Below are 13,271 nucleotides of genomic sequence, written 5' to 3'. Positions count from 1 at the left end.
GTTGGGCCGCTGCCTTCGGCTCAGGTCATGATCTCAGGGTCCTGGGATCGAGTCCCGCATCGGGCTCTCTGCTCAGCAGGGAGCCTGCTTCCTCCTCTCTCTCTCTCTCTCTGCCTGCCTCTCTGCCTACTTGTGATCTCTCTCTGTCGAATAAATAAATAAAATCTTTAAAAAAAAAAAAAAAAAAAAGAATCTGGTTTTTGGTTTCTTTTTCCCTTTGTCTAGTTTCTTAAGTTTCACATGTGAATGAAATCATACGTTACTGGTCTTTCCTCAACAGACTTATTTCACTCAGCCTTATACCCTCTAGGGCAATCCATGTTATTGCAAATGGCAAGACCTCATTCTTTTTTATGGCTGAGTAGTAGTCCATTGTATAGCTACACCACACCTTCTTCATCTCTTCATCTATTGAGAGACACCAGGGTTGCCTCCATATCTTGACTATTATAAATAATGCTACAATAAACATAGGGGTACATATATCTTTTTGAATTAGCATTTTCATTGTCTTTGGGTAAATACCCTGTATTTACCCAATACTTTGGGTATAATTACTGGATTATGTTCCACCACTGATTTTTTAGTGGGAGAATTAACATGCTCAACATCCATATTAAGGAGGGACTGTGGCAGGATTAAGTAGGACGAATTAGAAGGGATAAGATGGGAGGCCCAATAGGAATCCATTGTAATGAGAACTCAAACTAGTGGAACCAAATTGCCAGTGCAAAAAAGGCAGGAAACCAGTACAAGAAATAGTATCTCACACTCATTACATCCCTTTGGAATATACCAACTCAGCATTATTGTCACAGTGTTAGAGTCAAAGAGAAGACCCATGTAGGGAGTTGCTAATTTAGAAGGCCCAAGCTAGGAATGCCCTTAGAGATCACCTGGTTCAACACTCATTTTTTTTTAAAGATTTTATTTATTTATTTGACAGAGAGAGATCACAAGTAGGCAGAGAGGCAGCAGGCAGAGAGAGAGAGAGAAGGAAGGCTCCCCGCTGAGCAGAGAGCCCAATGCGGGACTCAGTCCCAGGACCCTGAGATCATGACCTGAGCCGAAGGCAGTGGCTTAACCCACTGAACCACCCAGGCGCCCTCAACACTCATTTTTTTTTTTTTATTTTTTTTATTTATTTATTTTTTTTTTTTTTTAAGATTTTATTTATTTATTTGACAGAGAGAAATCACAAGTAGATGGAGAGGCAGGCAGAGAGAGAGAGAAGCAGGCTCTCTGCTGAGCAGAGAGCCCGATGCGGGACTCGATCCCAGGACTCTGAGATCATGACCCGAGCCAAAGGCAGCGGCTTAACCCACTGAGCCACCCAGGCGCCCAACACTCATTTTTTTAAAGGTTTATTTATTTAAGTAATTTCCACACCCAACGTGGAACTTGAACCCATGATCCCAAGATCAAAAGTTGCACGCTCTTCCAGTAGAGCCAGCCAGGAGCCCCCAAAATTCAATTTTTAAAACCAGCTTCATTGATAGATAATTTACATATTGTAAATTTTATCTATCCTATGAACTATATTTGTATAGTTCAATGGGTTTTGGTATATTTACAGAGTTGTACAATCACCATAATGTAATTTTAAAACCTTTCCCTCACTCTAAAAAGAATTCTTATACCCATTAGCACCAGCACTCATCCGCTACCATATCCCACATCCATAGTCCCCTCTCCCTCAGGGGAGGCAAGCACAAATATATTTTCTTTCTCTATAGGTTTGCTTGTTCTGGACACTTTTATAAATGGAACCATAAAATGTGTTGTCTTTTGTGACTGACTTCTTTCCCTTAGCATAATATTCTCAAAGATCATCCATGTGGTAGCATGTATCAATACCTCATTCCTTTTTATTGCTGAATAATATCCCACTGTATGGACATACCACAATTTGTGTATCCATCAGTTGTTGGGTTGTTTTGGGTTGTTTTCATTTTTTGGCTACGCTGCAGTGAACGTGTATGCACGATATTTTATGTGGACATGCTCTCAGTTCTCTTGAGTATATATCCAAGAGTGGAATTGCTGGGTCATATGGCAGTTCTATGTTTAACACTTTGGGGAACTGTCAACCTGTTTTCCTTAGCAGCTCTACCATTTTACATTCCCACTAGCAATAAATGGGGGTTCTCAACACTCTCACTCACCTATAGAGGTTGAGTAACTTTCCAAACTCACAAAGTAGACTGGTGGGACTAAAACTCATACCTCTTACCTTATAAACTTATGATAATTAGTGACAGAAACAAGAATAAAAACCCCAGTGGACCAAATGAAAGCCTTCTACCAATTGAAAATTTTCTGCCAATTTAGGAAAAGAAAGCAGTTTTTTATACCAATGCAAGATCTTCAAATATCACTATGATTTTTTTCCTTTAGTAGATTTTCAAATCCATTATTAAGCTTATTTTAATAGATCACTTTATAAATTATTTCAGTCACCACTTTTTGCTCATATTTTCCCCAAAGTTTAGAGCTGCTATGGCCCTCACCCCAGACCATCAAGATCCTTAGAACCACGGATCATGAGAGCTAATCATTTGGTCCAACCCCCTCATGTTACAAATGAAGAAACGGCTGGACCATGGTCCTAAAGCTCTCAGTGAACTCGGATACCCTCTCAGGACACACTGGGGGATTTGGCATCCTCCCCTGAAGTGTTCTCAACAGATCACCCACTATTCACTGTTTCTCTCGCTTTTACTCCAGGTGCAACATCAGCTACTTAGAAGAATGGCTTAAAGATAAGAATTTGCAGAACAGCTTGGCCAAGGAAACTTTGGAACCTCTCTCTCAGGCAGCCTGGTTGCTTCAGGTCAAGAAGACCACAGACAGCGATGCCAAGGAGATCTATGAACGCTGTACCTCACTGTCTGCTGTGCAGGTGACCAAGCTTGCTGAATGTGTCCCTGATCTTCAAAAACAGATTGTGTGATTGGTGTCACCCTTTCTGGCTTAGCCAGCCACCGGGTGTGTCTGAGTCTCGGTGTGCTCTTTGGGGTGCACACGTATCTCCAAGGTCCACCCTCTTATCTAATAAGCATTTATTCAATACTAACTTAGGACTTAAAAACAGAAAAGTGCCTATGATACATTCCCTGCCCTCTGAGCTCACGAATGTGTATGTATGGGGGGAGGGGAGGGGTTAAGGAAGGAGGCCAGAACACATGGTTCTTAGAGGCACTTTACAGTATCGAAGAACTACATGTGGTTCCCAACAGTTCCCAAACCATCAGAATCATTATTTCGTGGACAGACTTGTCCTTTTTCATGGTCTAACACCATCTTATGTGCTGTTTGCAGATCATAAAGATCCTTAATTCATACACACCTATAGATGACTTTGAAAAAAGAGTGACTCCATCTTTTGTTCGTAAAGTACAGGTAAGATCCTTAAGGATGTACCTTTTAATTTTCAGTATAAGAAATTGAGGGGACACCTGGGTGGCTCAGTCAGTTAAATGTCCAACTCTTGATCTCGGCTCAAGTCTTGATCTGAGGGTTGTGAGTTCAGGCCCCACATTGGATCCACACTGGGCATGGAGTATATGTTAAATGAATTAATGAATAATTGAATATTGAATATTGAATTAATGTTATAGAAATCTAAGATTAAAGCACATTTACCAAACATGCAAACAAAAGGCACTTAGCAAAAGCAGCAGGAATGGATAAAGAAGATGTGTATATATACAATGGAATACTATGCAGCCATCAAAAACCCAAAATCTTACCATTTGCAACAACGTGGATGGAACTAGAGGGTATTGTGCTAAGCAAAATAAGTAAATCAAAGAAAGACAATTATCATGATCTCTCTGATATGAGTAACTTGAGAGGCAGAGCAGGGTATCATAGGGGGGAAGGGAGGAGAAAATGAAGAAGATGGGACCAGGGAGAAAGACAAACCGTAAGAGACTCTCAATCTCAGGAAACAAACTGAGGGTTGCAGGAGGGGAGAGGGGTGGAAGGGATGGGGTGGCTGGGTGATGGACATTGGGGAGAGTATGTGCTATGGCAAGTGCTGTGAATTGTGTAAGACTAATGATTCGCAGACCTGTACCCCTGAAGCAAATAATACATTATATGTTAATAATAATTTAAAAATTTTTTAAAGCAGCAGGCATTTTCCCTGTCAAATACCCATTTTATTCTTTTTTTAAATTTTTGAATTTTTAAAAATATTTAATTTATTTATTTGAGAAAGCACAAGCAAGGGGAGCAGCAGAGAGAGAGAGAGAAGGAGGCTCCCCACTAAACAGGAAGCCCAATGCGGGGCTCAATCCCAGGACCCTGTGTTCATGACCTGAGCTGAAGGCAGACGCTTAGCCAACTGAGGCACCAGGCGCATTTTAGCCTCTAAAACCATGATTTACCTGCTGTGTTCCTTCAACATGTCTGGTTTATTATCAGTCTTCTTATCAGCACTGTGCAAGGGAGCAGAGGCTGAATGGAAAAATGTATAACCACTTTTCTTATTTTAATCCCTAAAGTGTCTTCCCCAATCAACTAAGGTATCATTTCTCAAAGTTTGATTCAAGGATCCTGTAGGTCCTTGAGACCTTTTCAGGGGATCTGCAAAGGCTTCCTTTTTCCAAGTATGTATGTGTGAAGCAGACTTTTCTTTCTCTACTTCAACCTCTACTTTCCTCTACTTTCAACCTCTATTCACTGTAGGTTGAATGCAGAAGCGGATATATTTACCTATCATTAAGTCAGACATTAAAAAGATTTACAAAAATACAATACAATACAACTTCCTACTATTTTTTTTTGTTTTGTTTTAAAAAATAGTTACTTTTCAATAAATGTTTACATGCATTGGGTTTGTTCTTGTTACTCTAGTGAATTAATATTTTAAATTGTTTTAATTACTAATATAGTAAATATCAATAGTTCTACCCATATGTACAAAACTCTTTGGGGTCTTCAGTAATCTTTAAAGAGTATAAAGGAGTGTTGAGATAAAAAAGTTTACAAATTACTGAACTATAAAAAAGGATAACTGTTAGAAAGATTTAATACTATAGATCTACTCATGTCTGGCCTTAGAATTATGCCACAAGAATGAGTAAGAATAGAAAACAGATCCATTTACAGTCAGTCCATCCTGTGGGAAATTAACTTCTGAGGTGAAACAGAGCACGTAAGTAAATATTCATGAGAGCTGATTGGAAATCCTGCATAGATCATTTCACCAAGGGAATGTGTTGTTAAAAGGCTTTTTTGTGCATTCGCTGACATGATTTTGAAAGGAGCTTTTCAGCGATGGTGGAGTTGTGTTTTCCTCTCTCTAGACTTCTAGACAATCATAAAGCAGAATGCACTGGTTTCTTTATTCATTTTTCCTCTGGTTTTAATTTCAGGCTCTCCTAAATAACCGGGCGGATTCATCCCAGCTGATGTTGGATACAAAATATCTCTTTCAAGTTACATTTCCTTTTACCCCCTCTCCACATGCTCTGGAAATGATTCAGATCCCCAGCAGTTTTAAGCTAGGCTTTCTCAATAGGTTATAGCAGGAGAAAAGAGAGTAAGTGTACTTTTCCCTCAGAGGCTACATGAAGAGCGAAAATGAGGGATGTGGATTATTATTGGAACTGGAAATGCTTTGGAATGTGATGTAAGGAAGAACGTAAGAATTCTCCAAGATGGGCCACATCTTCTCTTGCTCCCGGTGATGGTGTCACCACTGTCATTCTGTAAGAATTAACACACACTAGCTGGGGTTGGAAAGGCCACGTCTACCTTCAGAAGCACAGCCAGCTTTTACTGGGATTCCTGGAAGGCCCGTATTTTCTAGATCTGTCTTGGGACAGGACTCCCCCACCCAGAGGGCATAGGATCCGGGAGCCCTGTGTCTCCTAAGTATTCTAATGTTTTTGTGAGGCCCTGGTACAGTTATGAAGCCGCAGGTGGGGTCCAGGGCTGCGTCCTCCAGGAAATAATCCCATTTGGCCACAAGATCCTGTCAAAAGTCCTCTGACCCCAGGCCTCCTGCCCCGAGGTCGGGGGGTTGGGGTTCATTCACTTTTTATTAAAAATGCTCCTGCATGCAAAAACATTTATAATTTCAGGTTACTCTAGTTTGTAAGAGAATATTCAATCTGAGATGAATCATATGAAGTATTTTATATACATATATTCTAAAACGAATCTATTAGTAAGATTAATTCATGCCCATTTATCATCTCTTCTAAAAGAACATTTCTTTAACTATTATCTGCCAACACACTTGCCATACTTTCTCATAGTTCATATAATGTTTTTCAAAACTAAGCTTAAAAGACAACTTAAATGATTTTCTCTATCTTTTCAGCATTCAAATATGTTCTTAAAAATTTTCCCATAAAAATAACTGAAGAATTATGTCAATTCCTCCTTAGGATAAACCAGCATTTCCCAAGTTTTGTGGAGACGGACTATCCCTTGTCCACCACCCCCCCCACACACACACACCTCCCCCAAACCTTTTCTTTCCTTCCTTTCAGAGCACACAATGTCATTTGACCAGCCCTGCTAGCATATATGGCCAGTGGCCCCAGTGCTCCTGGGCGCCATTCCGAGGATCCCAACCAGCCCTCTGCTTCTGACAGATTCCCAGGCTGTGGTTGTGATTCTCTAACACGGACATATATCTTAGGGGTGGAAATAATATATGATGATGAAGCAATGTCGCCCTGATAGGTGATTATGTCTTTTCATATTATAAATGATTTAGTTCACTTAGATACATTGTATAGGAAGAAATGAAAAGTAGAACTTTTAAGTATTTTAATCAATAAAATAAATTACCAAATGAATTGGGTCAGGTTTGGTTTTTGTTTTGTTTTGTTTTGTTTTGAGGCTCCACACCCAGTTTGGGGCCCAGACTCACAACCCTGAGATCAAGACCTGAGGTGAGGCTGAGAGTCGGGCACTTACAGGACTGAGCCACCCAGGTGTCCCAGGTCAGGTTCTTTCAATTGCTAGGAGACTACATTTTTCTTAGGTGCACAAGGTTTGTGCCTTTTTTTAAGGATTGAATACTTGAAGATGTTGATATCTTTTTATGGATTCATAATACCCTGTAAAATATATATAAACATTTTTAGAGGGAAAGCAAATATGCCCTAAATTCTGGCTCAGGCTGTCTCCATGGGCTCCCAAATGGTGAGGGAATTGAGGAGCCATTGGCAGACACTTGGCTGGGTTTCTGATCAGCACCTGTGCCCTTCTCCGTGCCTTTCTCTGCTCCTCATCACCCTTCCCTTTTGGTTCCCATAGGTCAGGGTTTGTGACTGTTTTGCAACACTCCCCCTGGGCTATCAGCCAGTGACAGTGTCTATCTCCTTTGCTACCCTGGAAGCTCCTGGAGAGCAGGTTCACATCTTATTCTTCCCCGCGCTCATGTTAATGCTGGCGAGATGAGACAGAGCTGCAGGAGCAAGGTCCTATTAGAGGGCAGGACTGGGGGTCAGCCTTGGGAAGGAGCAAATCTTGTCTGGGAACAAGACAAGGGGGCCTGCAGGGCTGAGAAATGTATGCATGGGGAAGGGGAAGGGCACACCTCCCCCCTCTCCATCCGTCCCACGAATCGGATGGTGGGCGGAACTTCCGAGATGAGAGGAGCTGGTGCGATGAGGACAAGCAGGCGGAAGTTGCTGATGGACAGTTGGGGCGAAGGTCAGCATGGCTCAGTGAAGCAGACCATGCATTCATGAGGCTCCAGCCTGCCCAGGCTGCCTCCTGCAGAGGTCAGAGAACTGGGCTCAAGAAGCAGGTCAGCAGAAGTTTCAAGGGCATCTGCTGTGGATGGGCAGAAGTTTGCCACGGGCAGTGACTGCCCGTGGGAAGGGTCAAAGCCTCTGAGCCACGACGCCCAGATAAGGAGATTAGAGGTACAGCTTCTGCTTTCTCGCCTTCACCTTGGAGCTACAACTCTGACTTCTCAGCTGGGCACTCCGAGTGCTGACTCTGTGGAAGGTAGGTATGTGCTAACCATATATTAGCATACTCGGGTTTTCCTGCATGCTCACGTACGTGTTCTGTGTGCACACACCAAGGTGTTGACTGGGCGCTCATGAGGAGGGAGCGCAGGTGAACCGCGGTAGTGGTGGGTAATCTGCATCTTCTAATTGTTCTACGACCTATATGCGTTTCTTTTGAAATAATAGGTGTTTTGTTTTAAAAATATATTTAGTGTTGGCATTCGGGTGGAAAAAAACAGGCATCTGTAAAGTCATACAATCAGCTTTAAAAATTGATCCAGGTAACACTTTACATGTCAGTATAAGTCTCAGAATGCAGCTTATGGAAGAGGAAGAGTGTTGTTGTTGTTGTGTTAAAGATTTGTTCATTTTCAGGCGCCTGCCTGGCTCCGTCGACTAAGCATCTGCTTTTGACTTGGGTCGTGATCTCAGGGCCATGGGACTGAGGCCCGCATCGGGCTCTCTGCTTAGTGACGAGCCTGCTTCTCTCTCTGCCTCGGCCTGCCGCTCTGCCTACCTGTGATCTTTGTCTGCCAAATAAATAAAATCTTTTAAGGGGCACCTGGGTGGGTCAGTCAGTCAAGCATCTGCCTTCATCCCAGGTCATGATCCCAGAGTCCTGGCATCAAGCCCCACATCGGGTTTCCTGCTTAGTAGGGGAGACTGCTTCTCCCTCTCCCTCTTCCTGTCACTCCCTCTGCTTGTGCTCTCTCTCTCTCTGTCAAATAAATAAATAAAATCTTTTTAAAAATCTTAAAAAAAAATTTATTCATTTTAGCGAAAACATGTGGGCACATGAGCCATGGGGAGGAGTAGAGGGGAAGAGGTGCAGAGGGAGAGAGAGAGAAAGAGAATCCCAAGCAGACCCACCCCCGCAGCGTCCCCACCTGCTGAGCTTGGAGCTCTTTACTGGGTTGGATCCCAAGACCCCGAAACCATGTCCTGAGCTAAGGTGCTCCTGAAATAGGAAGATGTTTTGATACAAACATCATATAGTCATAAGTCTGTGTAATTTATCTACATTGTCATGTGTGTCAAAAGTTTATTCTTTTTATTACACATCACAAGTTATCTAATCTGTTGATGAACATTTGGGTTTTTCCAGTTTGGAGTTATTGTGAATAAAGCTGCTATGAAATTAGTTTTTCTTTTCTTTTCTTTTTTTCTTTGAGAATAGAAGTATTTGTTTCTGATGAGTATACATCCAGGAGTAGAAGTGCCAGCTCCCAGGTTATATATATGTGTAGCTTTAGTAGGTCTTATCAACCAGTTTTCCAAAGTGGACATACCAATTTATATTCCCGTCGACAAGACCACTTCACCACACCTTGCCCACACTTCAAATGGTCAGTCTTTTGCATTTTAGATATTCCAGTACATAAACATTGGTATAGCAGTGTGGTTCTCATTTACATTTCTTACATGACTAATGATATTGAGCATTATATGTTTAGTGAGCATATGAATGTCTGCATTTGTGAAGTGTCTGTTCAGAGTCTTGTATTTAAAAACTAATTTTTAATGAGATAATGCACATAACATAAAACTCAGCATTTTATCTATTTTAAATTTTTATTTATTTTAAAGGATTGAGAAAGGGGGCACACAGTGGGGAAGGTCAGAAGGAGAGGGACAGAGAATCTCAAGTAGACTCCCTACTGAGCACAGAGTCTGATGTGGGGCTCGATTCCACCCCCCTGAGATCAGAACCTGAGCTGAAATCAAAAGCCAGATGCTTAACTGACTGAGCCACCCAGACACCCCAAAACTTAGCATTTTAAAGCATACATTTCAGTGGTTTTTAATATAAACACAATGATATGCATTATCTAATTCTACAGCACTTCCCTCACCCCAGACAAGAAACGCCACACCCACTAGGCAATCACACCCCATTCTTCTACTTACGGGCAACCTCTCACTTACCTTCCGTCTGTACAGATTTGCCTATCCTGGACATTTCATAGAAATTGAGTGGCAGTTAGTGGCCTTTTGTGTCTGACTTATTTCACTTAGCAGAATGGGCTCAAGGTTCATCCATGTTGTAGTATGGATCAGAATTTCATTCTTTCCTATTGTCAGATAACATTTTACTGTATGGATATACCACATTTTGTTTACCCATTTATCGATTGACAGATTTGAGTTGTTTGCACTTTAAGCTTAAATGCTGCTATAAACATTCATGTGTAAGTTTTCATGTGAGCATGAATTTTCTGTTATCATGGGCACATGAACCTACGAGTGGATTTGCTGGGTGATACAGTGACTACTCTGTTCAACCCTTTATGTAACTGCCAACCGGTTTCCTCAGCAGCCGCACCATTTTACATTCCCAGCAGCAAAGCATGCGGGGCTTTTTACCCATTTTCAACTGGGTCAGTGAAGCATTATTCTAAAAGTAAAAACTGGAGATATCTTATATATCCAATAATAAGAGGTTGGTTTAATAAATCATGATACTACATGGTATAGAGTAATATTAAAACTATTATCAAAAAACAGATCTGTAAGGACTAACAGAATAAATTGGATTAAAAAAGCAAATAGCTAATAGCCATATTTGTGTAACTCACAAGTTTTAACTATGATGTCAAAAAAGTCTAGAAGAATATGCAGCAATTCTAAATATGGGGAGAGAACACAGAGCAAGTCGTAGGGACTTTCACGCCTGTCTTTCTGTCTTTGGTTTGCAGTCTTCTACTTTTATTTATTTGTTAAGATTTTATTTTCTTATCTGACAGAAAGAGACACAGTGAGAGAGGGAACACAAGCAGGGGGAGTGAGAGAGGGAGAAGCAGGCTTCCTGCAGAGCATGGAGCCCAACACTGGCCTCAATCCACAACCCTGGGATCATGACCTGATCCAAAGGCGGACGCTTAACCAACTGAGCCACTCAGGTGCCCCAAGGTCTGAACTCTTAAAAATAAATATGAGGTGGTGGATTTTGGGGGGTAATTTTTAAATTATTTATTTAGATGAAACATATCAAGGAAATTGATATGTTTGGCTTGGGCTTAGGGGTAGGTCTGAGAAGTTCTGTGGACTATTGCAGAACAACTTCATGCCAAGGCTTGTTAAAATGGGACATTTTTATCTTGTCAAAATGCTCAGTGAAGCATTTGTTCTAGCTGTTAAAAGTTCCCTCATTATAAAAAGGATTATTGACAATAAGGATGGTAGAACGCACTACAATTAAATCTGGCCATGATATAAATGCTAAATGAAAAACATCAGTATATAAAAAATATAAAATCTACTCTTGCATATGCCAAAATGAGGACCAGGAGTCTTTCCGGGCAGTGGAATTATAGGTGATTGTCTTCTTCCTTATGCCTTTTTGATTTTTCCAGACTCACAATGCCCATGTATAAAATTTATAGTTTTCAATACTGTAATATATCAAATTTAGTTTGTAGCTTGCCCATGCTTAACCAATCAGATCCAAAATGCTAGCCATGTGAAATGATTTAAGGTTGATATGTCTCAAAGCTTATGGTCTCCGTGAGAAAATGATGTTTTCTAAGAATACGCTATGGCACATGTAGACAAAAACACTAGTAAGCAAACAACTGAAGTTCAAAATTATGTATTGCATACAATTCTGATTTTTTTAAAGTGTAAACATATGTTCATGAAAACACTAGAAGAAAACAAAATGTTAACAGCAATCAGTTTGTTAGTATAGGGCATGCATGTGATTAATTTTCCTTCTTCCTGTCCTTCTGTTTCCAGTTCTAATAAACATGTACAGCCTTATCATTTGAAAAAGCTTAAAATTCAGTCTGGGAAGGAGAACAGTGTCTCTCCCCAGATTTGGAATACTGGCATTTTCTTTCCTTCCCTTTTTCTTGCTCTCTCGCAACTCCTGGCCATCCTGGGATTCCTGCTCCACTCAGTTCCCACAGTTCCTCTCATCTTCCATTCCCCCAGCTCTGTCCAGAGCTCATTTCCTCTTCCCCAGATCACGATAACAACGTCTTACCCTAGTTGATTTTCCTGCTGTGCATTCTCTCTCTGACCTACTTCTGGAAGCACAAATGCTGGAATAATCCGCTCGCATGACGTTGCTCCCTTGTTGAAAAAACCATGGCTCACGTTCCTAATGCTATTACTTGGAGTCCTCAGCGTGACCTTGGGACTGGCAGGCCTGGGCAGTGGGGGACAGCATTACTGCATCCTCGCCAAAGGCTAGGCTCCAGGGGGCAGCCTTCTTTAACTCATATTTTATGAAAAGGCAGAGCATCCTGACTGCACCAGCTTCACGAGAAGGGTTGTGGAGTCCCACTACACACAGATTCAGGCTCCACTGCTGACCTCGAACTTACTTAATCCTGAGTTATTTCCCCAGCTACGACACGGATATCTGCTTCCTTCCTGGGGTGGCTGTGAGCAGTCAGGGCCAAGCGCTCCGTGGTGATCGGTGGCTGGCTCTCTTCTGATCTCTCATCCTTACGGGATGGCCCTCTCCTTCTCTGTCACATAGAGATCTCAAGAACTACTATCAGCTGCCCCTTTGCTGTAGGAGTTCACCCCAGTTCGTTCTCCCCATTCTTCATCCAGTCCCAGGGTGACCTCTGCATGGCAGACATTTCCCCTTTGAGGTGTCCCCACTGCCACCTGCCCTACAAATACATTCCTCTCCAATTTGGCTCTGTTGAAATGTTCAGACCAGTGGCCCAAACCTCCTTATACTCAGGGGGTCATTTCTTTGAACCTTGATGTGGTCCATTCTTTGAAACACCTATTAAATTGGCTCGGCTGTGATGGTTGTCCCCTGCCGCCCTTATCTCCAGCAGTGACACCGCAACACCTAGCCTCCCAAACAGAAACCCAGCAGGCTTCATGGACCTCTCCCTCTCCTTATCCCCCCACGTCAGCAAGTCTAGCTCCCTCTTCTCAAGCATGGCCCGAAACCATCCTACAGCATTGCTTTATGTAAGGCCTTCATCACGTTCTGCCTTAAATGTGGCCATAGGCTCACTTCTGCATTTCCCACATCTCCAGCCTCATCCCCCGCCCCTCCTTCCCGCTGCTGCTGCTGCTGCTGCTGCTGCTGCCCCCACAGCCACTCACAGCGCAGCTTCACATCCATTATATTCCAGCCTTGAGCTAAGCTTTATGCACTGCCTTTCATAAATCCCCTGGTGATTTCTCCTGTTACGGTAGATGTTAAGATCCCCATGTGATTGATTAGCAAAGATCCACAGAAGCTCAAGTAACCTGCTTAAGAAGTGGAGCCAGGGTCTGGACAGCCAGAGCCAGCACCCTCAGCCACCAGAT

At 42.1% G+C, this 13,271-nt stretch overlaps 1 protein-coding gene across 3 annotated transcripts in view; it reads left to right on the top strand.

Moving 5' to 3' along the window:
- MYO5C (myosin VC) overlaps positions 1 to 6,821 on the top strand; it is a 92,112-nt gene extending 85,291 nt beyond the window's left edge. For all 3 annotated transcript variants that reach the window (XM_059181574.1, XM_059181572.1, XM_059181573.1), the window contains 3 exons: positions 2,728 to 2,902; positions 3,322 to 3,402; positions 5,385 to 6,821. In XM_059181574.1, the coding sequence (XP_059037557.1) occupies positions 2,728 to 2,902; positions 3,322 to 3,402; positions 5,385 to 5,537 (409 nt within the window). In that variant the 3' untranslated portion in view covers positions 5,538 to 6,821. The remainder of the gene's footprint in view (positions 1 to 2,727; positions 2,903 to 3,321; positions 3,403 to 5,384) is intronic.
- The last annotated feature ends 6,450 nt before the right edge of the window (positions 6,822 to 13,271 follow it).

This window comes from Mustela lutreola, chromosome 7 (genome assembly GCF_030435805.1).
Source record: "Mustela lutreola isolate mMusLut2 chromosome 7, mMusLut2.pri, whole genome shotgun sequence".
Classification (NCBI taxonomy): domain Eukaryota; kingdom Metazoa; phylum Chordata; class Mammalia; order Carnivora; family Mustelidae; genus Mustela; species Mustela lutreola.
This window is presented reverse-complemented; position numbering and strand designations above follow the sequence as displayed.